At 37.3% G+C, this 25686-nt stretch overlaps 1 protein-coding gene across 3 annotated transcripts; it reads right to left on the reverse strand.

Moving 5' to 3' along the window:
* On the reverse strand, nucleotides 1-24087 carry LOC100643593 (protein unc-80 homolog). 3 transcript variants are annotated; one of them, XM_048412781.1, is made up of 52 exons: nucleotides 23792-24087; nucleotides 23612-23696; nucleotides 23391-23493; nucleotides 22999-23047; nucleotides 21802-21828; nucleotides 21032-21052; nucleotides 20742-20887; nucleotides 20503-20650; nucleotides 20201-20432; nucleotides 20039-20124; nucleotides 19888-19971; nucleotides 19765-19815; nucleotides 19492-19622; nucleotides 19158-19412; nucleotides 18917-19092; nucleotides 18684-18847; nucleotides 18471-18613; nucleotides 17194-17223; nucleotides 15854-15983; nucleotides 15522-15713; nucleotides 15288-15429; nucleotides 14814-15188; nucleotides 14090-14537; nucleotides 13879-14002; nucleotides 13624-13816; nucleotides 13391-13532; nucleotides 13102-13211; nucleotides 12833-13023; nucleotides 12489-12704; nucleotides 12270-12405; nucleotides 11918-12187; nucleotides 11590-11844; nucleotides 11015-11504; nucleotides 10323-10941; nucleotides 10052-10232; nucleotides 9772-9950; nucleotides 9440-9688; nucleotides 9106-9379; nucleotides 8716-9023; nucleotides 8183-8608; nucleotides 7899-8117; nucleotides 7674-7819; nucleotides 7275-7602; nucleotides 6735-7055; nucleotides 6248-6482; nucleotides 5976-6185; nucleotides 5541-5891; nucleotides 5255-5470; nucleotides 5052-5135; nucleotides 2949-3071; nucleotides 1377-1525; nucleotides 1-1155 (listed from the first exon to the last, which is right to left on the reverse strand). In XM_048412781.1, the coding sequence occupies exons 3-52, from the start codon at nucleotides 23474-23476 to the stop codon at nucleotides 565-567; spliced, it is 10452 nt and encodes a 3483-aa protein (XP_048268738.1). In that variant the 5' UTR covers nucleotides 23477-23493; nucleotides 23612-23696; nucleotides 23792-24087; the 3' UTR covers nucleotides 1-564. The 3 variants fall into 3 exon arrangements, with proteins under 3 accessions (XP_048268738.1, XP_020722477.1, XP_048268739.1); XM_020866818.2 differs by having other exon boundaries at nucleotides 14835-15188; nucleotides 23792-24086; XM_048412782.1 differs by lacking the exon at nucleotides 17194-17223.
* Between the last annotated feature and the right edge of the window lie 1599 nt (nucleotides 24088-25686).

Here is a 25686-nt window from a genome sequence, read left to right on the forward strand (position 1 = left end):
TTCTCTTAAAGTATTTTTATTTCAAATGTTCGTTTTTTACAGAGTCGTGACATACAAATATTTAGGCCTAATGATCCACGTGGTCGTAATTTCGCTACGCTCGTCGAAGTATTACAAAGTACATATTTCGTGACCACGAGGCTAGGCTCTCAACATATGTATTTTTAATTGGTCTTTCCGGTCAACGGAGAACATTATTGAAAACTCTGAACACCGTATTAGATCAGTTTCTTAATTCTCAGTCGTTCTACGTTACGAAAATTCTCTACATTGTCGTGTTCGACTAAACCTTTAATTGCTAACGCAATTTTTTTGACGGTAATCGACGGTACGTGCCATTCGCGCTTATTCTTATACGGAAAATAGTACTCTCTTCCTATTAACACCTAAACATATTGGAAAAGAAAGGTATCGTACGTTAAATCGAAATAGAAAGAACGATTCAAGTGGCAAATAATACTAGCACATGGATATGTACTGTGAGACTTCTCGTTAGCAATTAGAGGTTATTGACGCTTTAATCAGTCTCGTCATGGTATACATCGACTATATTCGTTAATTGGCTTAGATCAACGTATCTTCGTCTTGATTCGGGAAAACCATCAATAGGGAATGTTGAGAGGTTGTTCTTTGACTAGCTGTCAACAATGCAGTTTTCTCTCCTCCGCTTCCGTTGATAGAGCAATCTGGCGAGCTTCCCTCGAAAATGTGAGTCGTAGTGCTACTAGTCGAGGGCATGTCGTTCAAATCTGGCGATGCTAAAGGCGGTGCTTGAATTGGACGAGTGTTATTGTTGCTGCTTTCTAGTGACACCAATTGCATACTGTACGACTCACGATAACCGGACGTACTGGATGTATCTTCGTCCCATGAAGCATCCGATGTTTGAAGGTGAAGGTGATGGTGATGATGATGGTGATGGTATAGGTGATGGTGAAGGTTAGCGTGCATTTGTTGCTGATCGTTCAGCAAATTACTGCCCTTTTCGCAGTCCGATTGTCGGATAGACGAACTTCTTCTTGAACGAATCGACGACGAATCGGAGGGGATGCTGAAGCTCGACGGTTCCATCACTGGAATCGGTGGTGTTATTATCGATGACTGGGTCGTTGGTTGCGATACGTTATTACTTTGTTCTGATTTCGCTTGCACTGTCTGAAAATTAAATTCCAAGTCATTGTGTAAGTATCGTGCCTAAAATATTTAAATTAACTCGACTGTATCATTAACGGTACGAATAAAATTATGTAAAAGCAAATAAGATGTGCTTAAAATTGTTAAACCGTTCGAATCGTTACGATTATCGAATTAAACATAATATATTTTAACACTGTCCGTAATATCTGATATTTCTACAGTTGTATACATATTATTACTTCTACGTGACTTCTTCGACTCTTTCGCAATCGAAAAGTCTTCTTGCTTTGACCCATAGAGCGTTGTAATCGAGGTTTGTCTGGGCGGGATTCGCCTGAACTGTCCTCGTTTGGACTGGTTGGGCTGAGTTGACTCGTCACGGTTTCCCCTATTAAAATAACACGCGATTAATTATCTTTGCGCATCATATTCTACTCTCTATTCTACAATCTATCCATGCTGCTCTTCCATAACTACAAATTGTAACCCGAAGCGTTTTTCAAATAACAATTACGTTTCGTGAAATGTAATTGTCTCAACATCGCACTATCTCTACTATGAATAAATATTTATTAAGCAATTATTCCTTTTTTTATCTAATTTACAGATCGAAATACGAATAATATCGAGTCCTAATCGCATTTCGGGTATTTGTCTTTCATACGTATAATGTATTCATATAATATAAGAATAGAGGTTTAGCATCGCATTACATATGTACACTGTACACTATACATTCTGTTTAGAAGGTGCTTTAGAAGGAATAAAATATTCGGTGAATTTATTGAAAGTCATGCTCATAACCATATCCGATAAAGAAAGTAATATTCTTTTCTTTTCTGTAGTACTTTTACAATTAGAAGCTTAGTCATGTAATTTATTTGTATATGCATATTCATGTTGTAGTACGTTTTGTTCGCTATAATTTGAAACAAATAAGCTTGGAAGGACTGTAGAAGAGCGAGCATCTGGCAATTGTATGTATGTGCAAAGAAAGGAATCAAACAAGAAAAGAGAGGGACAATATAGAGATATAGAGAGTGTACAAAATCGTATGTATAGAGTGTACTTTTCACAATAGTTACTTTAATTATTTTATCTTGTTACTAAAAGTGTATCTATTATCATTAAATATGACAAATATGATTAACATAGGTATGGTAGAAGGGTACGTGTTTTTGTATTACTTGTATTAGCTGATAAAAGTATCGTGCAAATGATAATGAAGTGAAGTATGATATACGGTAAGATATAATAGAAAATAATTAAACATGCTAATGATTTATACTATTGGAAGATTTCGTTGTATTTACAAAGATAAATGAAACGAATGAAATGGATTAACTCGAATCTTTTCTAATGGTAACCCCTTCGTCATACTACATTCTACGTTTCAGTTAGATCAATATGCATATTCGATAAAATATAAAAAATTGCAACAAAAAGTTGTTAAATTTCAATTTGAGCTGTTATCTCTATACTTCTACGTTGCAAATATATGTATACATACGTATATGTATGTATGTACAAATTGATCTGTAGAAATTCTATTGGAAATCTCAATGTCTGAATTTCTTATAGCGTTTGTTAAACATTGTAATGCAGCTTTATCGTAAACATCCATTATCTGATAATTTAGATATTGTAATATTCAGATTGATAAATGTTTCTATCTGTATAACACATATTAATTTCTATAATTATTATTTACATTTACGTGTAAATCGCTAGTGCTATTTTCACGAATTCGGTAATATCGTGATCTGTCGTAACTATAACTTATTTATTTATAATACAGGCTCGAAATTTACCTGATGAGTGCCTAAACTCTACGGAGGAGAGAAAGCGCAGTTTTGGCGCCTTTTGATGAGTTAATATAGGATGAGGCTTTACATGGTTACGTTCATCGCTAGTAGAAGATGGTTGGGATTTATCTGAAACATGCCACATTTAACGTCGAGAATGAAGGGAAAGACGACAAATGAGACATACCAGGTGACAGTTTTATTGTTACGTTGATATATTGTTTACGATCATTTCAATTCTACTAAAGCATCGATATTCGATATTGCGTGTTATACAACGTACGAAAAGTATAATCTACTTTCACGGCGCAATTATTTCAATTTAATGGAAAGTTACGAGTTTTGAAAAATAGGATATCTGTATAACAGAATTAATCAGCGGGAAATCTGAAACGAAACGGTTAAATATGAAACAGTATAATGTACTATGTATTAGTAGTCGTGTTTTCACCCTGACTCTTGACGAGGTTGCTTCGATTATGGAAGACCTGTGAGAAATTGTGTTTAAACGTTTATGTAAGCAAGACTCTTACTAGGCAAAAAAAAAAAAAAGAAAATGGAAAATACAGTATCGATGGAGAAACATGAAGGTTGTATAAAGTGTTTAAGCGTACGTACACGCCCACGCAAACGCGAATTATAAGCATTCTTTCATCTGATAAACAAATTGACTGTGTCAGCTTGTAGTGAAAGAATTAGATTCGAATTACAGATAGATCGTGTGATCAGGTAAGGAGAGGAAAGCAAACGAGAAAGTCGAAGCAACTACGTTATAATGAAATACAACTATGCAACAATGAATAGGATACCAACTGTTGGACATTACCATTGTCTAATTACTGCTATATGTATATGTATAAGTATACATATATATATACATACTTATTTATTACGGCTGTGTGTACAGAAACATGAAAGGGAAAATAGCAGTAATAATAGAATAATCTAGTGGAACATACCGTGAAAATGAGATTTTTATATCTTTCATAATAAATACTCTTCCCCCGATTAAGGTTTCATGAAATCAAGCTCGTCAAATTGTTTGCTGATTCGCTATGAATAGTAGCGGGCAATGATCGAATCTTATACCTATAAGGCTCGGACATCACCCTCAACTTTTCTGTCGATCGATCTTTATATGTTATAGAACATGTCGTCGCATAAAGTACATGAAAAACAAGATGTACGAAATATATGGGGTACACGTTAAACGAAATATATACTATACATGTATGTGTACATACTCATTCTGATTAATGGATTAAAGTAGTGCCATTTTACGATTACTTGTTCGTTATATGCTATAAGGATGAATTCACACGGTAAACAAGTTCAAACTTTGCTTTCAAAGGGAAGACGAGAAATTCGGTAACGCTTTGTCCGCTAGCGTATACAGAAATGTACATCGAGGAATAAACTTTTTTAACGTGCATACGTACACAAATCGAATTACAATCGTACACATAATTTGATCGAATCTCTGTTCACGGAAATAATACAAAGATAGTTAGCAACAGATATGATCAAAAGGAATATAGAAGAGGAGAAAAAGTGAGCAAGATTAGATGAAATTACGAGAGATATGGAGAAGCGTGATAGGGGAAACACACCAGCAGGACGTTTATCATAGACTGTAGCAGAATTTACTATTAGAATCCGCTTACCTCCGTCCCCTAGCTAGCAATGGAAGCAACGCAATGATCAATATAAGACCAAACAGGGAGGCCCAAACGATGGAAAATGGAAAATTAAAAGTGTGAGCGATGGAAATCGAGTTAAGTGGTTACGCGTAATAAGATTTAGACTTTGGAACAAAAGAATTTGCATTAGAAAAAGGGGAAAAATATTTAGACGCTTCGTCGCAAGCCTCGCTATCAGGGAACGAAATGAAACGATGCATTCGTTATTTACGAAGCAAAAAGAACAAGGTGTCACAAGAGCTTTGCAAATTTCCTCGCAGTGCCCTATAGACAATGGCTCGATCCAACTGTGGTAAACGTCTCTTAATCGCTTAGAAAAACAGCGAAACATTTATGAGAGGCTTGCAGTCGCACCGTTAATATTTAAAATTCGGGACTGATATTAAAAATTTCGGAAGAAACGAAATACCTGTTGGTAGTTGTTCCCCTTGCTGCTCGGCGATACCTTCGCAAGCTTCACGGAGCGTGGAGGAACCTCCGCTTGTACTTGATCCTAAAATATCAATAAAATGGAAATATCAACGTTAATTCCATCACCACTGAAAATTTGTTAAAACTCTTTGTGAAGTTCTATCGAACGAATTTGCAATGTGATAAATGATAAAAACGTACCACGTGCAGTTTGTATACCATTTGGTGGCGCCGATACTTGACTCGGTTGTGTTGTTTTAATGGTACCACTTGAATTTGACTGATGATTCATGTGACCCCTGGTTCCAAGATCCCCGGTTAAAAGATCGATTAACGATAGTCTCTGTGTGCGAGATTGCCCTTCGGTCGCAGTATGCATGTCCGGGACACTCTTCTTCGGTTCTGGTTGTATTTCGTCTATAAACCAGTCTTATGTTGGCAACAAATCAAAGTGATCCGACCGTATCGCGTAATTTGTCCTACCAACCAAATTTCCGATCTTCTATTTCTTCTTTCAAGTTCTTCAATTCATGTATAAGATCGGCCAGTAGAGTACCACGCGACTTTGGTACCGTTTTAGTATCGCCGCTAATCTTTGCTCGTATGATGGTCTGCATATTTCTCTCGTGCTCTGAAATGGGTGCTTGACCGATCTTATGAACGATAAACGGTAGCATTTGAATGTACAAAGCGGTTCGATGAGTTACTACGAATTCTATAAAGTTCCAGAGATAAGTGGAAGCCTCGTTTCGTTTGTTCAACAAACGCATTGTGCGTAAAATTTTTGGCCATTCGGTTTTTAGTTCCGTTTCAAAGCATATCGTCATTATTTTTAAGGCTACAAGAAAGCGAAGAACACGGATAAAATAACTATCGTGGATGTTTGGTATAAAAGTTATTAAAAAATTATTCGATCGCTTACCTAGAAAGGCAATTTGATACAACGTTAACGACGTTTTAGTTAAAGTCTTTGAATCTCTCGCTACAAACGTTAAACTACCCGTTCTCATGTCTGTCGTTGTCTTTATATTTTGTGAAGTTATTGGCACAGTCTTCGTGGTAGGTGGCCATAAAGTATTTAATACCGCGGTTAAAGCAAAATTTATATCCGACTGTCTCAACTTTGGTACATCTGAAACATAATAATATCTTTTCCTGTCTCTGGCATTTTCGACAATTTTACCGAAATATTACCTTTTCTTCCAGTTCCCACGCGTAGAAACAACGGTATTAATAAATTAAGAAGCACGTTTTCGATACGAGTCTGAGTCGCAAACATAGCGTGTAGATATCCTTCTCCAAGAGATATAACGTAGAGTGCTATCAGTCGAAGCACCGTCGAGCAAAAATGTTGCGGAGGTATTTTACTCATAAAAGCGGCTGAGGAAGCTGATATATACTCCGACGGGGTATCTCCAATGATTAACGACTATAGATAAATGAAAGCTTCTAATTAATAAAATGTTAAACGCCTTATTATCGCTGCGCTACTATTATTAATTTTGCAGTACCTAAGTTCGCAAGGCATAAATCACTTAATTATGTAATAATCACTTAAATATGTAAATAAACTACACTTCAATGACGATGTTATCTATCATTACCCACTTTGAGTTGTGACAAATATTCGACTTAGAATTTATTTTTAATATATTTATAAAGATAAAAATAATTACGATACCTGACAAGTGGTTAGTAATGCCTTTAAATACGCGAAATGGGCGATGTAAGGACATTTGGCCAATGTTTCGTAAACTCCTTTCAAAATATTGCTCGCTGCAGCCCAATCGGTGCTTCCCCTGATGGAAGCTTTTTTATGTATTTTGCTAAACGTTTTGTCTAGCCTTCTTAAAATATTTGTCAGTGCAGGCCTCATATCGTCGCTGGACCAATCGGTCGAAGGTAAAATATCGTTCATGTATCTTCTTAAGCCGAGACAACCCATCGTAGTCGCATCGTATGGAGATATTTTTAACAGGCTATGCGCGATGTCCGCCAATCGCTATTAACGAACCATTACATTACAATTTCATTTTGTCACATGGTTCTTACGTTAATAACAAACATGAAAAATTCTACAGAAATGGAATAAATAAGTTACCAAATAGCTGAAAGACTAATTAATGAAGATTTTAGTTACAAAGCTGGATTTTTATTCTATCAGAAAATAATGTACGCATAGAACATTGGTAAAACGTAGAAACGCGAACGAAATACTTACTATATGGCATTTGGAGTCCAGCAATTCGATCGTCTTGCCATCCTGAGATTTCTTATTCAATTCTACCAAACGAGCCGAGCAACGAGCCACAAAGTCTCCTACCATGTTCAATAGCATATCGCGTGGTCCTCGAAACTCATTTTTATGACAATTTTCGGCATCGTCGTTGTCTCGATCGTAGAAGATTCGCACTCTAGAATGTTCTATGTACTTGATAGACTGACTTTCATCCTCGAAGTCAAAACCAGGCGAATACGGACCCTTGCCATAATTTCTTTGACTAGAACCCTTGTGTTCAGGGCTCGACTTTTGCGGTCCGTTGTAATATCTGAAAAAATTCGATGCATCGATATATGTATACTTAAAAACTAAAACTTTTGATTGAAAATCGAAGTTTACTTTGTCAGTGCTTCGGAATTATTCACCAAGGTCTTCACAGCTATGGCCAATTGATGTATTATTTCTTTCTCGGTTTTTCCTTCTTTGTTGTAAGTCGGAGATTGTATCTGTTGAACGTAACAAGGCAGTATCGCTTCCAATATGGTCTGTTAAATTAGAGAAGGTTAATCGTGGATATTTACGGAACATATATTTTTTAAATACAGCTAGTTAAATTTGCCTCACCAGCATTTGCTGACCCCTCACGGAATCAGGAGCGTAAGCTATTACCATCACGCAAAGAGATATGCAATCTAATACGGTAACCATTTCGTTCTCATCGTGATAACAAAAATCGATAGCTTTTAAAGGTTTTTCTTCTTTAACCAATTCATCTATGTGCAAAGGATCCGGTGATGGAGTTTCCAGACTCAGTAATAAATTAAATAGACACGCCGAGGGAACCTTTAAACAATTTTTAAAAATTAGACGAATATAATGGCCGTATTATACGATATTGTACGATATACCTTGTGCGCTTCTCCATGAATGCTGGTCTCATCCGTGTCCAATATGGTGGAAACGCTCCCAAACATTTGAAGAATGAACGGCTTTCGATTCATGAGATAAAACTGTTTAACAGCGTACTCTACGGTAGTTGTCACCAATTTATTCGTCTGATGAGTCGAATACAATTGCAATAACGTTGGCATAATTAGCAAATAGCCATTCGTTGAAAAGATATTCTTGAAATTATGCGCGGCGTTAATGTACGTAGCTATGACGTAACGCAAAATGCAGGAATCTTCGCTGTGCAGAATCAATGCACCGTTTAAAACGTTTAGAAACAGATGAATATCCCCTGAATAAGCAAAATTTCCTGCCATCGCTTCGAACATCCTGGCAATCAGCTTGACCCACATAAATTTGTGCATCACGTCTAGACCCAGAAGCTCCTGACGAAACAAATAATTATAATCCATACAATTCTGCCGTGATGTACGCATGTACATTGTATATACAGACTGTATCATCGAATGTAGTAGAATAGAACTTTACTTACTCTGCCAATCTCACCGCCTTTGTACAAGTCCAAATCCGCCTCCAGTGCTCTTCTTGGGAAAGAAGGTAGCTTCATTAGTTCTTCGTGAAGAAAGACCACTCTTTGGACCACCATGTCGACGTTTTTCAAGATTGCCCACGTTAACAAGACTTTGCCAATTTCGACGAACTTGTGAACAAGTTCTTGACGTTGCAAAGCGTTGAATGCGTCCTCTGGTTTCATGTGAACCAATTCGATTTCCGAAAATTGCGATCTACCTTTAAAGAAATAGTAATCTCGAACGTACGACGACGGATTGCGAATTTGATCTGGAACGTAAATCGTAATCGCGTGACGAAAATAATCGTAAATCACGAGGTAGAATTATAGAAAGATGTGATTAGTACAAACGTGTTTTGTAGTCAACAAGGAAATACTCTCGTTGTTTCGATTCCTCGATACTGAAAAAGTCCAAAGATTCTTGCAGTATCTGGCAAAATTGCGTGTCCTCCTGCACCGGAAACTGCGAGGGAATTCCTCCTGCGTCTGGATCTTGAGGACCGTGAACTACGATTCTTTTTGCGGATGGGACGTTTGCGGTTAACAAAATCGAAGCATCACATTGTTCCTTCCGTAATATTTGCTTCAAATCTTTGAACATTATTCCGTGAACGCTATGCACAACCTGTAAAGAACAAAAGTTCTTAGAGCTTCTCGATTCGAATTTTAATTTAAATTTACTTACCATCCATAGAATCGAAAGTGCTGTTCCAATCAATTTTTGTCCCTCTTCGTGCGGAGAACGTACATAAAACATAACATATCCAATGATGTAATTATACAAAGCAAAAGCAGCCTGTTGAGGGAGCTTCGGCACAAACCGAATAAGATGTCGCAAGATTTTAAACATCAATTCCTGCTTCTCTCTGGTTAGACGTTCCAAAACGTAACGCAAGAATAGTGCGCTATCTTCTACCAAACAATTCCAGATTACCTATAGTAAAATTAAAAATAGAGTCCCATATTTTTTAATTAAAAATATTTGTCCGACTAATCGAATGGTGAATTATTGCTTACTTGATATGCAACTTCGTAAACAGCGCTTCCATCGTCTGAAACGGCGGCATCGTCAAGTAGATGAATTATTTGTACGATTGCGGAGCATAAGGAAGAAGGGAATAACGAAGGTGCAGATTGGCCATGATGAGACGTGTTTCTTTGTATAGTTTCGCCACCATCTTCGTCCCCAACATTTCCTACAGAGATATGGGATTTTTAAATGTAAGGACGGGAATTCAGTGCGATCGTTCATCGCATTGACCGAGTCCCGGGGGTTAGAGAAAGTACTTGGTATTACCTTCGTCATGATCATCCCCAACAGGGCTGGGCTCGTATGCTGCTTGCACGGTAATCGGTATGGTAGTGATCAAAAAGTTTTCCCTTTCTTCGCGTTTCTTGTCGTCTTGTGCCTGCAAAGCCCTTTTTATGAGTTCAGTTTGTTGCTTCTTACGAGTTTTCGTTGCCGTCACCAGGGACCTCTAAGTAATAGTTGTAGTAAATTCTACTTAATCTACTGAAAATTCTAATTCTAAGGTGTTCTACAATTTCAACGCTTATTTCAGGCTTACATGATGTTCCTGGTTAATAGTCACTTCCTCCACCTTTGTTTTTACTTGTGGCATCCAAGGTGGATCCACGACGGGCAATGACTCGATACCGATTTTTGGCGAGGGTAACGTGAATTCTATGCCAGGTGGAGGAACCTTGAACGTGAGGTGAGCGTTTTCTTCCATACGTGGCCAAACTTGATACCGTAGCTTCCATAATACTTGAAACCTTAGTATCGCGTTTATTCGTACGCTCGTGCTACTATGCTGAAGACCATGGTGCATCAATTCGCTGGCTTGATTAGGAGCTCGCACAGCCCCGACTATGAAAAGCGATGCGGCGGAAGCTGCAACTTCTTGGTTCGATTCTAACAAAAGTTCCCACGCAACGGGTAGAACGTCCACGAATAATTCCTCGGTCATTACTACCGCACCTTTCACCAAAGTAGCCAGCGGTGCATGAAATATGTCCTTCACTTGAGTTCTTAGATATTTCAGAATCGGTGAATTTTCTCTATCAGGATCTGCACGCTTTTTCGAAGATTCTTTCCCTTTCTCTGAATCTTGGTCAGCCAAATCCTTCGACGAATCTCGTTGAGCCAGTCTACCCGACTGAGATCCATCCATGTTCTTCTCAATCCTGTTTAACAAATAGAAACACTTGGATTTCATGCTTAATTGTATTTCTGTGTAGAAAATAGTATAAGAATTACTTGTATTTTTTCCCTACGCTATCCTTTCTACGCACAGGCGACACTTGAGTACTCGCTTGTTCCGAAACCTTCCGGCTGCGTTTCTCCTTTTTACTCGCTTCCTTTTTATCGGTATCGAAGTCAAACATTCCTGTACCGTTGAGGATCCCAAATTCTTCTCCATAAATTTTCCTTATAGACTTCATTAACCTGCTACACGCCCGCATTTGACGCCGGTGGCAATACGGATGACAAAAGTTCTGATGAGAGCAATAAAAGTTGAACGAATTGGTGAACTGTATCAAGACTTTCATCCACGGGAAATTTTTATTCGTCTCGTCCGTTTCGTTGCTGTCGCTGGGACTCTCCGGTAGTTGATCGTCGACGGGAATTCCCGGAGATTCTTCTCCGCTGACTTCACCTCCGAAACCAGGCTCGGAGGTGTCGCTTTTATCTGACAGTGAACTCACTTTTCTCTTCGACTGTATCGAATCTGCCCGTTTTACCGTATCTAACGAAGATACGGTAATATTAATATTTTTATCGAACACACCCGGATTTATAGGAATTAGAACATATTTTCAGAGTATACTTACAAGCCTCACATTCTGTATCTTTGCCTTCTTTGGTACTACGTCTGAGTTTCAAACTTCGCTTTTTAAACGAACCAGTTGCATTTTCCGCCGTCCCACGACGAAGGAGAAACGGTCGACCTTGAGGTGGCTGCACTCGTTTGGCCTTGTCTTTCTCAGTACCTTGAAAATCCTCTCCTTGGATAGTAACAGTTGATTTACTACTACCTTCTGACTCATTATCAGGTTCGTAAAGCACGAAACTGATCTTGCGTTCCGCTTAAAATATAATTTCGAAGAGTTAAATTAAAGGAAACGAAGCATAAATAAGACAGAATTTTGTAATACTTACGAGCTACTTCACGATCACCTACGATCGATTGAAGACTTTGAGCCGACGTTTGGGAATGACCCATCGAAGAAAGTGCCATGCTCCATCGTCGATTTGCCTCCCTGCTGTACATTCTTTCCCAAGGTGGTGGTCGTTCTTTTGTTAAAAGTTTATTAAATTTTGGTAAAGTTTGGTAAGTTTCTCTTAGAAACGCTGTCACTTCCAGGAGTAGAATACAGGCTGTAAGGCGTAACGCCATTGGACATTGAGATCCATAGCCATTTATGCTAGCTGAAACAACGATGAACATCTCTCCTTACTTATCCAAGTTAGTTCTTTTGCAATTGTATCTTAAGATTATGTATAAAATTACCTTCGTCGAGGAAATCTTCCTCTTCGTCTTCGATAATTAAATCTCTTTGTTTATTTTCATCAGATACAATTGCGATCATTTGATCGGCGTTTTGCTTATCTTCCAGCAGTAATTCTTCTAACCTTGTTCCAAGAGCCTGTTAAACACGCGTATTATCGAATGTATTCTTCTTCATAAAGATTTGTTTCTTCTGTGTGAATATCAATACTTATCAGGTACCTCTGCCCATTGATAAAATAATTTTCCAGCAGTACGTTGCAATATGTGAATTTTGGACAGCACTGTAGATGCATTTCGATTATTAATGGGAACCGACGGACGAAACAGAGGAGAGTTTACTTTCATCCAGGTTGGCCATTGTCCTTTGTTACATTGATGAACAAAATGGGCACATTCCAATAACAAAGAAGCTCGTGCGACCACTGGGGCATAAGGCTACAGAAAAATACATATATGGCGATTTCCTTGATGCTAATTACTTCGAATATATAAAAAATCAGCGATTTCTTCGACGATTAAAGTTTGAGATTGATTTAATATTGTAAAAAATAAAATATTTTTACAAGATCTAAGATTGCCGCCATAAGATAGTGATCAGGAACCGAACCCGGTTGGCATGTCTCCAATAAGAATGAGAATCTTAGCATTCCATCGTAGACGGCATTACGGGGTACCAGTCTTCTCTCTTTCAACACTACGAATTCAGATTCCCTGGAAGCTTCGCCAAATTCCATAGAATTCCTTCTGCTGAAATCTATTTGCAGTACAATCGTATTTTAGGTAAATTTGAAAACAGGACAGAAAATTACGGAACAATCTGTCGATCACTTACAGCTTCCTGGTACCTCTTCTAGACTTTCCTTTTTCTTGCTCTTTCCGAAACCAATTTTATTCAACTGATCTTCCATTCGACGTTTTGCTTTTTGCAAAGTCAGGCCAACGCTATGTAAATAGAATGTTTGTAATTGCAATGAAACTTTAAGATTTTATATTAAAAGCTTTAAGCATAGTATTTCCTGTGTTATATATCTCTAGTTCTGAAGTATTCTGTATACGTATGTACGTAGAAAGAAATTTTCGAATCTAATCGAGTTTGTAGTTCTTTATGGAAACGGACTCACCCACGTCCAGACCTAGATCCACTACGATGATGACCGTAATGAAAACTGGATTGCCTAACGAAATTACCGTCCGTTGGAGATTCGCTACTTTCGTGACTATCGGTAGAATCAGTTCTACCATATTCCCTTCGAAACCAATTGACTGAAATTTTATATGCTTATAATAATTTTGTACATAGTCGGTTTTTATCGCTTTATTAATAGTAGAAATTAGAAACTTTAATAATTGCTACCTATGCCACCGATTTGAAAGCGAGTAGATTTTCGAATTTTCCCAGAACTTAACGATTCTATTCCTAAATTACGTTCGCTTTGTCGCGGAGTAAGTATGTGATGCTTTTTCCTCAAATTTCCCAGAGGACTTTGACTAATCTTTGCATTCTCTTCGCTTAGTTCCGTTTCAAGAAGACTCTGCATAAATGTAAACTACATTATCAAAATGAAGAATCAGTGATGACATAATAATATATTTAATTCGATGTACATACTGCGCAGGTTGAAGATGTACTCCGTTTTTTGAAAAGAAATTTCCTGGTACCTCTATCGTCCACGGTGTAACAAGTATCCCCGCCGATATCTGCGTGTTCCTCCAAATCAGATTGATGTATATGCCTGAAAGTGTTTGCACATTTTCATTTCGTATTATTTTTTTAATCTCTTTCCACGTGCTTTAGAAAATATATTTGCAGCTTTCTTTACCTAATAACACGGGTAGTTTGAACATTGCTGTTACATCGCTTGTTAGGTCGATCGGCAGAGTCTAAGATTCCACTTAGGGCGACACGGCGAAAAGCACCTCCGTGGACTTCTTTAACGTATGACATAAATTGCCGAAGATCGCAGTACAAACTTACGTTTTCTTGCGACTTTAACTCCTTTATCGATTTTATGAATCGCGTAACTAAGGCTTTGAAAACATAATTGAAAATGTGACTTTCTATGCCACGAGCACCGTGACTACTAAGCCCATAGGATCCTGCTGCAGTTCCGGTAGTTGTTGCAGCCACGGTACCGGTAGCAGCTGTCGCAGAGGAATTACCAGTACCACCACCAGCTCCGGTATTTCCCATAAAATTAGCGCCAAAATTCGTCGCGTATCCTCCCTGCGAGCCGATTTCTGGTGATTTGCTGCATCCTCGTTTCTGATCTACCAACCACAAAAGTATCCTAAGTCTCTTCTATCGAGTTAAATTCTTGCTAATATTGAAAATCAAGAGTAACAAAATAATCAATACAATGCGTATATAAAATATTGCAAAAATATTGCAACATCGAGGACACGACGAATCTTTTTTAATTGCGTTTGAAAATTAATTTGGAGCTTCACGCCAATTATAATCGGCATTTTATAAGCATTTTTGCAACGGAATGAAATGTCGAAAGCGTGCACCGTGCCATTGTTCGTTCCTCTCGATTTACTCACTAAGTGGAGATAATAACGAACTTGGATCCACGCAGAATCCAACGAATGCATGAAAGAATTCCAAAATCTCCGATATCGGTTGTTCCCGCACCATTGTTCTCAGGAACCGAGAAAATTGCTTCGAACTGGCTCGATGCAATTTGCTGAGAATCGTTTGTCCCTGAGATCGACAGAAATCCGTCTGCGGTCCGCGTATTCTCTCCGAGCAGCCGTGTGGACAGCCTAAATGCTTCAGTACTCTGATCACGCAATTCATCAAAAGATTGTGAGATGAAAATTTGGACTCCTCCGAAAGATCTTGTCGGTATTCTTGCTCGTTCTCGGGAGAATCTTTCTTTTTTCCGCTTTCCGTTTTTTCGGCTGCCGTTGCGGATTCTGGCAAAGTATTCGATAAAGAAATGAAATAATATAAAAGATGGTAAAAAGGCTTATGTAAATATAATGTACGTATACTACGAGACATTTTGTATTCACCAGCTATGCTACCCGTAATTTCGTCACGAAGACACTGCTTCATCACTCCCATATCTATTAAAAGCTCCACTAAATTTAATATATTTTCACACACTCGTAAGGTGCAACAATTGCTATCCCTCAACGCGACTGAGTGTACGGCCTAGTAAACAATTAAAAATGCGATTAGTAGTAATCCTTGCAAAATACGTTAGATCAAAACAAAACTATGCTGTGTAATAAAACAGTACCAACTTTTAAAACAACTTGCAGGTCGATATCGCCTTCTTTGGTGATGTAACAACAGGAGCCAGGTGCTTCCGGTATTTCGTCGCTGGCATAAGTAATATTAGAATCTGTCTGCGACCGTGTAAGACTGGGTTTCCTTTCAAAATCTAAACGGCTACCGTGCATACTGATAGCATCTAATTGACTATCGATTGAACCCTATAAAGGACGCCATAATAATATCTATGTAATTATAATTTGGTACAAACTACAGAAACAATGAAATAATAGTAATAAGAAGGCCTTATTTGCCTTCACTATAATTATACAAATTTAGTGTAAGCTGTAATGTTTCTTACCTGTCGTTTCATGTAATCTGGAGATGGAGTAGGCGTGTGTTCTGTGACAGTGATGATAGGGTTCGGTGCGGTGTACGATTGACTATAAAATCGACTTTGTTTCCTCTCGATACGAGTATCACCGACGTACCTACAAAATACGACTTATCAGAAACCGGACATAGTAGATATTTCTATCGACTCTCTCCATGCCATCGGACACTGTGAGTCCTAGCCAAGCACTACGGTCTGACCTCTAAGGTTCTTATCTACTTCAGTGCGTTTGCCATTCCACGTTGCATGCTCGATGTGTTCCTTAACCATATTTTACTGTGTACGTTTTCCCGATCTTGATATTGTGAAATTGAATACTTTTGTGACTTAAATATATGTGATAGAAGAATATGGAGTAATTTGCCAAGGGAAAGATCGTACCTTTGTGTACAATGTGCAATGGGACTCGTGATACAGCCGGTGAGAAGAATGACTTCTTCGAAATAAAGATTTGAAGGTACGAAGTACAAGTTTTCTGGTTAAAATTTAATTTGATAGAGAATCGTATTAATGATATATGTAGGAAATGTATATGTATATATCTTCTTGCCGGTTGTATCGCAAATTGAATCTCCAGCTATGTTATATGGTCCGAAACATATACACTTGCACAATTTCTAGTAACAAATAGAAATAGATAGTTCAACAAATCTAAGCCACTGATGAACCTATTCTAGATTCAACAGTGAACGTCGTATGTAGAATATTTTGTAATCAGTGAACAAAATTTTGGCAAAATTCTACGCGTATGAAACAAAATAGGACTACAAACTCAAGAGTGAAAAGATTGTGAACGATCTTTAGTCATGCAATTAAAAAAGTTATAAAATAGATAAAGGCGATTTCGAACGAATTGTTGTACAAAGCGTTGATTATTTTACACATTAATGTAGTTGGAATATATTCGATTGAAACGCGCTTAATTAAAATGTACGACCCGTACCTATTCATATTGTAAAGTTCCACGCTAAAAGTTATTTATTTACTGACATTAATGTTTAAACGTGGCTAGCAATCAAGTATCGTAGTAAATTGCAGCCAGCAAGTTGGCGTAAGACCCATACGATCGATCGGTGATTCTTAATATCGTAATTGTTGGTCCTTACGAGGGATTAGTTTGAAAAATAAGCGCGAGAAACGGCGTGTTTACGGTATCCGTTGTTTCTGGCTAACGTGCCGAGGCGGCTAGGGCGTGGTGTGTGTTTAAAGGATAATTGTGCGCCCTACCGGAAGCAGGAAGCTCGTAAAAGAAGCGTGTAAACCGAGCTGCAGTACGGAACTTCCTCCGAGTGACGTTGATGACTTACCCTCCCGCGGTCAGCTCGTTAATCAAGCAGCTGAGTACGAGTTCAGGGGTGAAAAGGCGAACGAGAGAGAGAAGAGAGAGACACACAGAGAAACACATTACGCATAAGTTTTAACCAAGGACTTATCAAATTATGCAGAATGAACAAAACTGTGTTACGAATGAAAGTAGGCAAACTCTTTATACGGGTAAAAATCGAAGTTTCGTAGAGCCTTTTCTTTGAACTGAATTTTTTAATATCCTGCGTAATGATTTTTCGATTTGTACCATCGTGAAGAATCTGCGTATTCATTAGAATAACATAGTTTTGGGATTATCTATAAGAATTTAGGTATAGCTGAAAAATAGTTGTCAGTGTTGGGTAAAAAATGAACTTTTCTTTCTGCAATCTATGGCTCGCTAATAGCTGCTGAAGTACAAGTTAAAAAAGGATGCATTTACAACTTTCTAAGGAAATGTTTTAATCGAAGATCTTATTAGAAATTAGGAAAAGAGATGCCTGATAATTAAATTTCAAAGTACGCTTGGAGGATGAAATATTATATAACAATAATATCTATATCGACGATAATAATAAATATAAAATTAATAAACTGCTAATTTATTCTAATTCTATTATGATTTATGATCGTGCTAGTAATAATTGCAAAAAATAATGAAAATGAGCGTAATACATTACTTCGTCTACAAGTATTAAAAACTATTGTAAATAAAAAATAAAACTGGCATCTATCTAAAATATCAATATCTATATCGATAAATTAATGCTTCTACTATAGATCTACAAGTCCGATAAATATATGATAGATAAGTAAAATGTGTCTAGACAGTGAACTTTTAGCAACTAGTTAAAAGATAGATGCCATTTTTGTGTAGAATTGATATTAGAGGTCAATATGTACACGATATGCTACCCAACACTGATTATAATCTACGTTCAAAGAGAACAATTATTTATCTAAAAAATGTTTGTTCCTTGTAGCATAAAATAGTTGTTGAATTTGATTGCTTAAATTACTGACAACATAACTAAAAATTCATACGTACGCACATACATATAAATTACTAGGTAGAAAGTTGAAATTAATTAAAAATGCTGAGTCGAAGATTCGTAAGAAATTTGAAACTGCGATATTATGCTATAAAATATATAATTGAATATCGATGTATGTGAGTACGAATGAACAAGAAGAAAAACTTATTGTCAAAGTGAAGAAGTTTTGTAAAACTGAATATTTCGATATATGTCTAGTTTTACTTGCAACTCGTACTGCGTACCTTAAACTTGGCATGCTTTTTCCTTTTACTAAATTCGTTGGATGTTTCATACGATCAATGTCCTTCGCTTCAAAGATTTTCGACGCTGCCGAAGTAGGTCTTGTTAAATTATCATCCCCCGTGTCGAGGCTTCGATGGCTGTCCTGGAAATAAGATCGATTGCTATTATTGTCTTAGATAATCCATGATTGAGAATTTTGTTTAATTTCTTACCTGATCGAATAGCATTTTCGAATCATCTTGACCAATTTTTTCAAGCGCTTTTTCAGATTTCGACAACAACTTTGTTTCGACAAATGCTTTGAGGTCAGCCATTTTCATTCTTTTCTTTGATTTCTCGCTGGCTCGTCTCGTATGACTCGTATCACCATCGTGACCTGTGATAGGTGAAACAGAAGCACAAGGTTCGAAGTTTCAAAAGAAAGCTAAGAAACATTTCCATGTACCAGTTAACAAGGTGACGTCTCGAACTTCTGGTACTTCCATAAAATCCTTCGATACATCTTTCTTTTTACTCTCCGGACTTTGATAAATCGACACTTCTATCTTAGGTATGGGTAAAGAATTACTACGGCGACGTGGCATCTGTTGTACTGATGTTTCTTCGTTCATCATACGTAATCTGTATAGACAATTCTTTTATATAATGTAATTCTAAATATGCAAAGCGCTTCGATAAATAATTACCTATAGTATAAAAATTGTAGAGCCCAATATACACCTTCTTCCTGCCATTGAGGAACAAAAAGGCACCTAAGCACAGCTACATCGAGGAAAGTAGCGGCTCGAACGTCTCCATCGATAGCAGCGCAACTACTTGTTAACCCTACACCGCTTGAATCGGTAGGACCTCGTTGCTCCACAGAACCTTTCATTTTCGACGTGTCTTGCGCTTCTTTTTCCGTTTTATGAGGCTGATCCTCTTTTTCTTTCTCCGTATCTCTAAAAGATGAATCCTCTATTACGTCATACCATAGCGAAACTTCAATGATAATGAACCTATTTATAAAAATTGTCTAACCCTGTGATCGTCGATCTCTCCTGGTATTGTCTGCAAGTATCCAATGCCGAAATTGCTGTAACCTGTTCTATCGTTAACTTTGAGAAACCAGTTGTCCTGCCCATAGCTACATGAAAGATACTGGCTTCTCCCTGAAATAATAATGCACGAATCGTGTATTTCGTGTACATCGACATGGTAACTACTATAAGTTTTCAATACCAGAGGACTGATATTATTGTGTCCGAATAATTAGCATTTTACTGAAACAATAGAATTCGAAATATTTCTTACCCCGTCTAGTGCTTTTTCCGATTCGCTGAGGGACGGTAATCTGAAGATCACCTGATACGTTCGTTCTATTATTTTATCGATCAAAGTGAAATTAAGAGGAAGCTGCTTATTCTAGATACTCACTACGTGTTCATCCTCGGCACCAGAGCTCTCCTCGGGGATCGTTTCTGGAAAAACAGTGTCCTTTGGCGACGATACCCAAATGTTCTGAAAATAATACAAATCATAATTATCATAATTTTGATTCTAAGACAATGTTTTATATAATACTTACATCATCGTTCGACTGTTTCGTTGAAGCCTTGTCTGCACTTTGATCAGAAAACGCACTAACAGATTGACTCGGTGGACTTTCCACATCTAAGAAATATTTTCAATAATATATATTATTGAATTATTGTTGAATATATATTGTTACGTTATGTTGTTCACTCACTTCCTCCGACAAACACATCATCTGACATTTGATGTTGCTTGTAATATTTGAAAGAACGACTCCATAAAGCCTGTGGTTTAATTCGACAGTGGGTAGTGAAGCAAGGTGTATCTGGGTGACGACATTCGTACATAGCCGACCATATTTTCAAACCATTTTCCAAACGTAAATTTGCTTTAAAGTCAATATCTTTCAGATGATTACACAGCGGTGCAAAAAGATATACGAACAGCTGTAAGAAGAAAAAATATATGAGAAACTATTAAATTATTATTTTCTTTCGTTCAATGCAAATCACTTACGCTCATGGTAGGTATAGAAAATAAATAGTAAAAGGGATTTCCTGGGTCGGCATCTGTCTCTGCACATTCTTCGGCAGCGTCGAGAAGTATCCAATGCAGAATGTAAAGAAGAGTTGTTTCCATGGCTCCAAGGGTTTGAAAATCCTTCCTTTATGGTTAATCAAAACGATTCTCGTAAAATGGAATGCAAAAGCTAGATAAAATTGTTGAAAAAGGAAGCATAAAGGTAGGCGACTCACCTATTGTGCAAGAGATTGGCCGTGGCATGGAGAATGTAGGGAAGAGCGGTTTGGATCAAACGCCATCGTGGCACAGTGCCCAGTATCAGACTCAAAGAGGGTGTTAAATCATTGTGAAGATTCTGAACTAACACCTTCTCCAGAGACTATCAACGATCATTTAAAAGTCGTTTAGAAAATTTGATGGTTTGGACATCGAGTAATTAAATTACAGAAGACGTGTAAGACGATATTTAAGAAGAGTCAAAATTTAATATCTTCAATGGAAAATATTATAGTGAAATACCAACCGTACAAGCTTCCTTGGTCTCCTACATATGCATTAAGAAACATACGATCATGATTAATAGCTTATTCCTTTGAACACATTGCAAAAAAGTTTGAAAATCGTAAAACAATAAGAAGAATGAATAAGACGAAAAGAATACAACAAGCAAAGTAGATGATGCAAATTAAAAATTGTACGTCATTGCATCACATAAGGAACAAAATTATATGTGTGTCATTCAGAAAAGTCAGTGCTTACAGTTCCCCAAGAGAGGTATCTTTTCTACTATACAAATCCACTACTTAGTGACTAAATCGTCACTGAACGCGTGTTATTGAGAAAATATAAAAATTTCACGACAATCGATATTAAAATTTTCATATCAAAACGCCTTGACAAAAATAACGAAGCGTATCAGCTTACGATGTACCAATTAGTTTATTAATTTGAGACTACGTCCACTTGATTTTGATAGTAACCGCAGGCGTAAGGAAGGTAATATTACAATATATACAAAATATAGTTTGAAGTTGAGCTAGAAAATAATGTGCGCAACAATGTATAACAGAGATAATTGGACTAAATATTTAAAAAGCTATTTGGTATTGCGAATAAAGCAAACATTCGTATTTATTGTAAAGAGACATGCAATAAAGGAATAAATAGATAGTATAGTTTTTATAAATAGTAAATTTTCTCTAGTAATTGAACCAGAATAATTAGAGAGTACATAATTGCACAAATAGGTTGGCAAACATGGGAGCAGGCAGGTATCAGGCTTAGCGAACTTACATGATGGCCTGGCGCGTGTTGACAGAACTGCAGGTGACACGTGGAGGCGGCAGCGTGGAGGAGGTTACATTGTTAGTGCAGGTAGTCGGATAGGTATTGGAAAACAAAAGGCTGACAGGATATGGTTGATAAGGATTTTGCACAGCATGAAATCCTGCGATATTCTTCCATAACTTTAATTTCGTATTTATATATTTTTTCATTGTAATGATTTATTTAATCTATAATATCAAAGCTTCGGATTCCATGAGTGCAAAAAAGCTTGTATAAAATCTTTTGGGCAACACAGCGCAAATTAGTTATTTAGATTACAGTTAATAATTATTTCTTCGTTTAAAATATTTTGCAGCAAGTTGGTACGAGTTTATTTATTTCGCGTGTAATTCTTGCTTTTGATTAGAAATATTTTAAATTGTAAAGAGATACATGATAAAGACAGTGAATATAAAAGTTTTATCAATATAATGAATATTCATGTAAGAAATCCTCCTTTTATTACTAATCTCAAGTTAAAAATTTCTGTATAACGAGTCAGATATAAAAAGCGATTTCATTCGTTTGAATATATTATTATTCATATATTTGTTATCGGGATAAATTTGTAATGGTAATCTCATAGAACCTATTTTCTGGCTGTCTGAACTTTGATTAGTACGACTTTAGAAATATACTAACCTTTATATTAACTTTGTATTTGCAAAATTACATTGGAATAAAGAAAAAAGAATTCAAATTTATTAAAATTTCATCTTCTCTGTACACACAAGGCAAACCTCTAACAAAAAGCACAACAAATTTATCGAGGACAATCACGAAAGCAAAAATTCGGATAAAACAATGTTTCGTTTCCCCCTTTGATAATGGAGCAGAAGCATATCTACAAGTTGAAAGTTCTTTCATTCGAATCTGTGGACGAATATGTCAGAAACATCGTGTCTCATGTCCTAAGACATTGTAATCATACGAATCATATAAAATTTCTTGGAATTTCTTGCTTTAAAATGAATTCACAAACAAAATTCTTAAACATCGTAATTCTTTTGTAATGTTCGTTTTATACACACATGCATACACACACACGCACACGCACAGACACACACACACATTCACTGGCATATATATACCCGTTTATATCGTTTGCTTTCTTCAACAACTTATAGAAAGGACATGTATAAAAGCGAAGGTATGAATTTTTACCGTGCAAGATGCTTCGTGAAGTTTGCCAAGTTTCGCACGTATGAATGGCCTGTAATATGCAAATTATAGTATATTGTATTTATTAAATATACGATATAGTGTACTATACGTTGCAAATGAATGACAAAAATTAATAACTCTTGCACAAATAAGAATATACGATCTGCATAATACTTTACGTCTTTACATAATTTTTACGTGCTACGCAATAATTTAAAGGATGCATTGCTCGATAAGAGCTTCTGACTTATCAAAACGCATTTTAACTACGTATCTTTTCCAAGAAATATCGGACATCGTTGTTAGTGCTATTGAGATTTATTAATTTCTTTCGAACGAGAGAAAATTCATCATCGATAAATTAGATCGATTTACGTAGAAGAATATTGTACCTCAATTGTCGCCAAAGGAACATCTGAACTGGAATGGGCAAAGCCTGTTCCTGAACATTCCCATCGACGGACCGACGTTTATGCATGTTTTCAGTGAAAACGTCTAAAATCATTTGAACACTTACGTTACACAGAGAAGCAAAGGAAGAAAAAAGAAATCTATCGGGTATTCGATAGAGAGTAATCAATCCACCATAGGATCTGAACACCACGTGTCTCACCTGACAATAGCAAATATCCTTCCGTTCACTTCCTAGCGACATCAGCCGGTCTTTTTGTGTTACGATAAACACACGTAGGCTCACCCTGTCATCCCATAAATCAATTTCTCTCTGAATATCTCAACGATCTATTTTTCATCCATTTGGACGTGGAACGTTGCTACGTAGATACCTACTTACGTTTGCGGTCGAGAGCAATGGGGGAGGTGAAATCGAACGAGAACGATAACAATTTCGTGGAAGAAGTAGATCACGCACTACGCACGTTCTCTCGAAAATTCAAGGGGTGCATTCCCGATACGTCGCGATCATTGGACGTCGCCACGGATGTAAAGAAGAGCAGCACCGTGCAAGGACAGGATCACGTGCCATACGGCCTAGTGACACAGTTGCATCGTTCTCTCGTTAGCAGGTATGCACTCACCGAAAGGTGGATGCACCACCACGGCAGGATCGTGAGTAACTGAAAGACACGGTGGATGTAATGCTGTTGGGAAGGATGAGAATGCGCGCGCTACTCTTGGAAAATCCAATGCGCCGGTCGTTCCATCGATCAGCCCAGGAATCTGCTTGCTGGACCACCCCTACTTTACCAGGGGCGACCCACCCTTTCCACACGGTTCCCCTACCAACCCATTTACCCACCTAGCCCACCTTGCATCAACCAAATCTTTCACTTTGGGATTAACCGATCTAGCTTATTCGGTACGCTACACCTAAAACCAACTTCGTACCAGTCTATTACAAGCATTATGCATCTTGAAACGTTGCTGTTTCTTATGCTTAGGGGCTCTAATGCTAAGAAAATAGAGCACGCGAGTCGTTTAATTTCTTATATTTCAAATTTTATTCAGGAAGGTCAAGAGTTTGGCAGAAATTTATAAAAAGTAGAGTTACGGAAATTGTATGCAAAAAAGAACAAAAATGTAGTACAAAAGAAATGGCGAGGGAAATGTGAAGGAGATGATAATCGGATTACGTAGAAGCGAAATTGAAAGCATGCAAGACTGCTTATTCAGCTTGATTAGAGGCTACTTCAATATCACAAACGTCATCATTTCGAACTTTAATAACTTCACTGGCTCTCTTAAAGGTGTCAAGCTGCTCTTTCTCCGTGGATAGTAGCTGCCTCCTACTGAGACACCTCTCGACGTCTGCGAGTGTTATGTCCATCTCGAACACGATCTCGTTGCTGCGCTTTCTTTTTTCGTGCTTCGCCTCTTCGAAGGGAGTGGAGGTGATCTCTATACATATTTCCGCACTGCCGTCGTCTTCGTCGGTTATTCTTTTCACTTTACTGTTAATGATTTTGCAAATATCGCGCCAAAGATTTCTTTTGTTAGGATGTAAGTCTTCGACAAATCGTTGAAAGCTTTGCCAATCCATCTCTTCTGTACTTTCGAGAACTTTCCGATAAAGCAACAATATGTCCTTCATATTGTTTGAGTATCTTCTATCGTCATGTATCAGATTTCTCAACGATGATTCGTTGTAAATGATTCGCCGGGTAATACTTGGAGGGACATTAGGAAATAAACTATTTCCAAAAGAACCTGATGATTTAGTACTTCCACATAACTCTTTGGATTTCATGGATTTTATGGACTTAAGACTTTTAAAGGAATCGAATAAGTGCTTCCCAAAACGTTTCTCGCTTCCGTGTATGCCAATATGTTTTGATGTATTTATTTTATCTTTTATCGAGTCTCTACTATTCCACAGCTTGAAACTACCACTGATTATATTTGATATAGTCCGTTTATCCGAATGACGGCGTTTGGTCTTATTCTTCGACGATGATTTGTACGTTTTCTTCGCGCTATAATCTTCTGGATTATGTTGTCCATCGATAGACGTCTCTGTACAGTAAACTGATTTTTCATTAGCCCAGAATGCATGAGGTTCTACGTTTAACACAATCGTAGAAGGTTTCGAAGTATCCGAGTTCTTATACGTTTCATCTTGAATACAATTAGTACTTTGGGGATCTTTTACCCATTCGCGTATCATGTTCTCAGCAGACGAGGAACTAACAACTGTAGTATTACTTTCGTTAGCCTGTACCAACGTACGAG

The sequence above is a fragment of the Bombus terrestris genome, chromosome 15 (genome assembly GCF_910591885.1).
Source record: "Bombus terrestris chromosome 15, iyBomTerr1.2, whole genome shotgun sequence".
Lineage (NCBI taxonomy): Eukaryota > Metazoa > Arthropoda > Insecta > Hymenoptera > Apidae > Bombus > Bombus terrestris.

Coding starts and splice junctions, on each gene's coding strand:
- LOC100643593 (XM_048412781.1), bottom strand. CDS start 23,476: ATGCATAAACGTCGGTCCGTCGATGGGAATGTTCAGGAACAGGCTTTG. Junction 15,984..17,193: donor AACGAGCTGACCGCGGGAGG/GTAAGTCATCAA, acceptor CGTATTTTGTAG/GTACGTCGGTGATACTCGTA. Junction 13,533..13,623: donor CTTTCAAATCGGTGGCATAG/GTAGCAATTATT, acceptor ATAAAATTTCAG/TCAATTGGTTTCGAAGGGAA.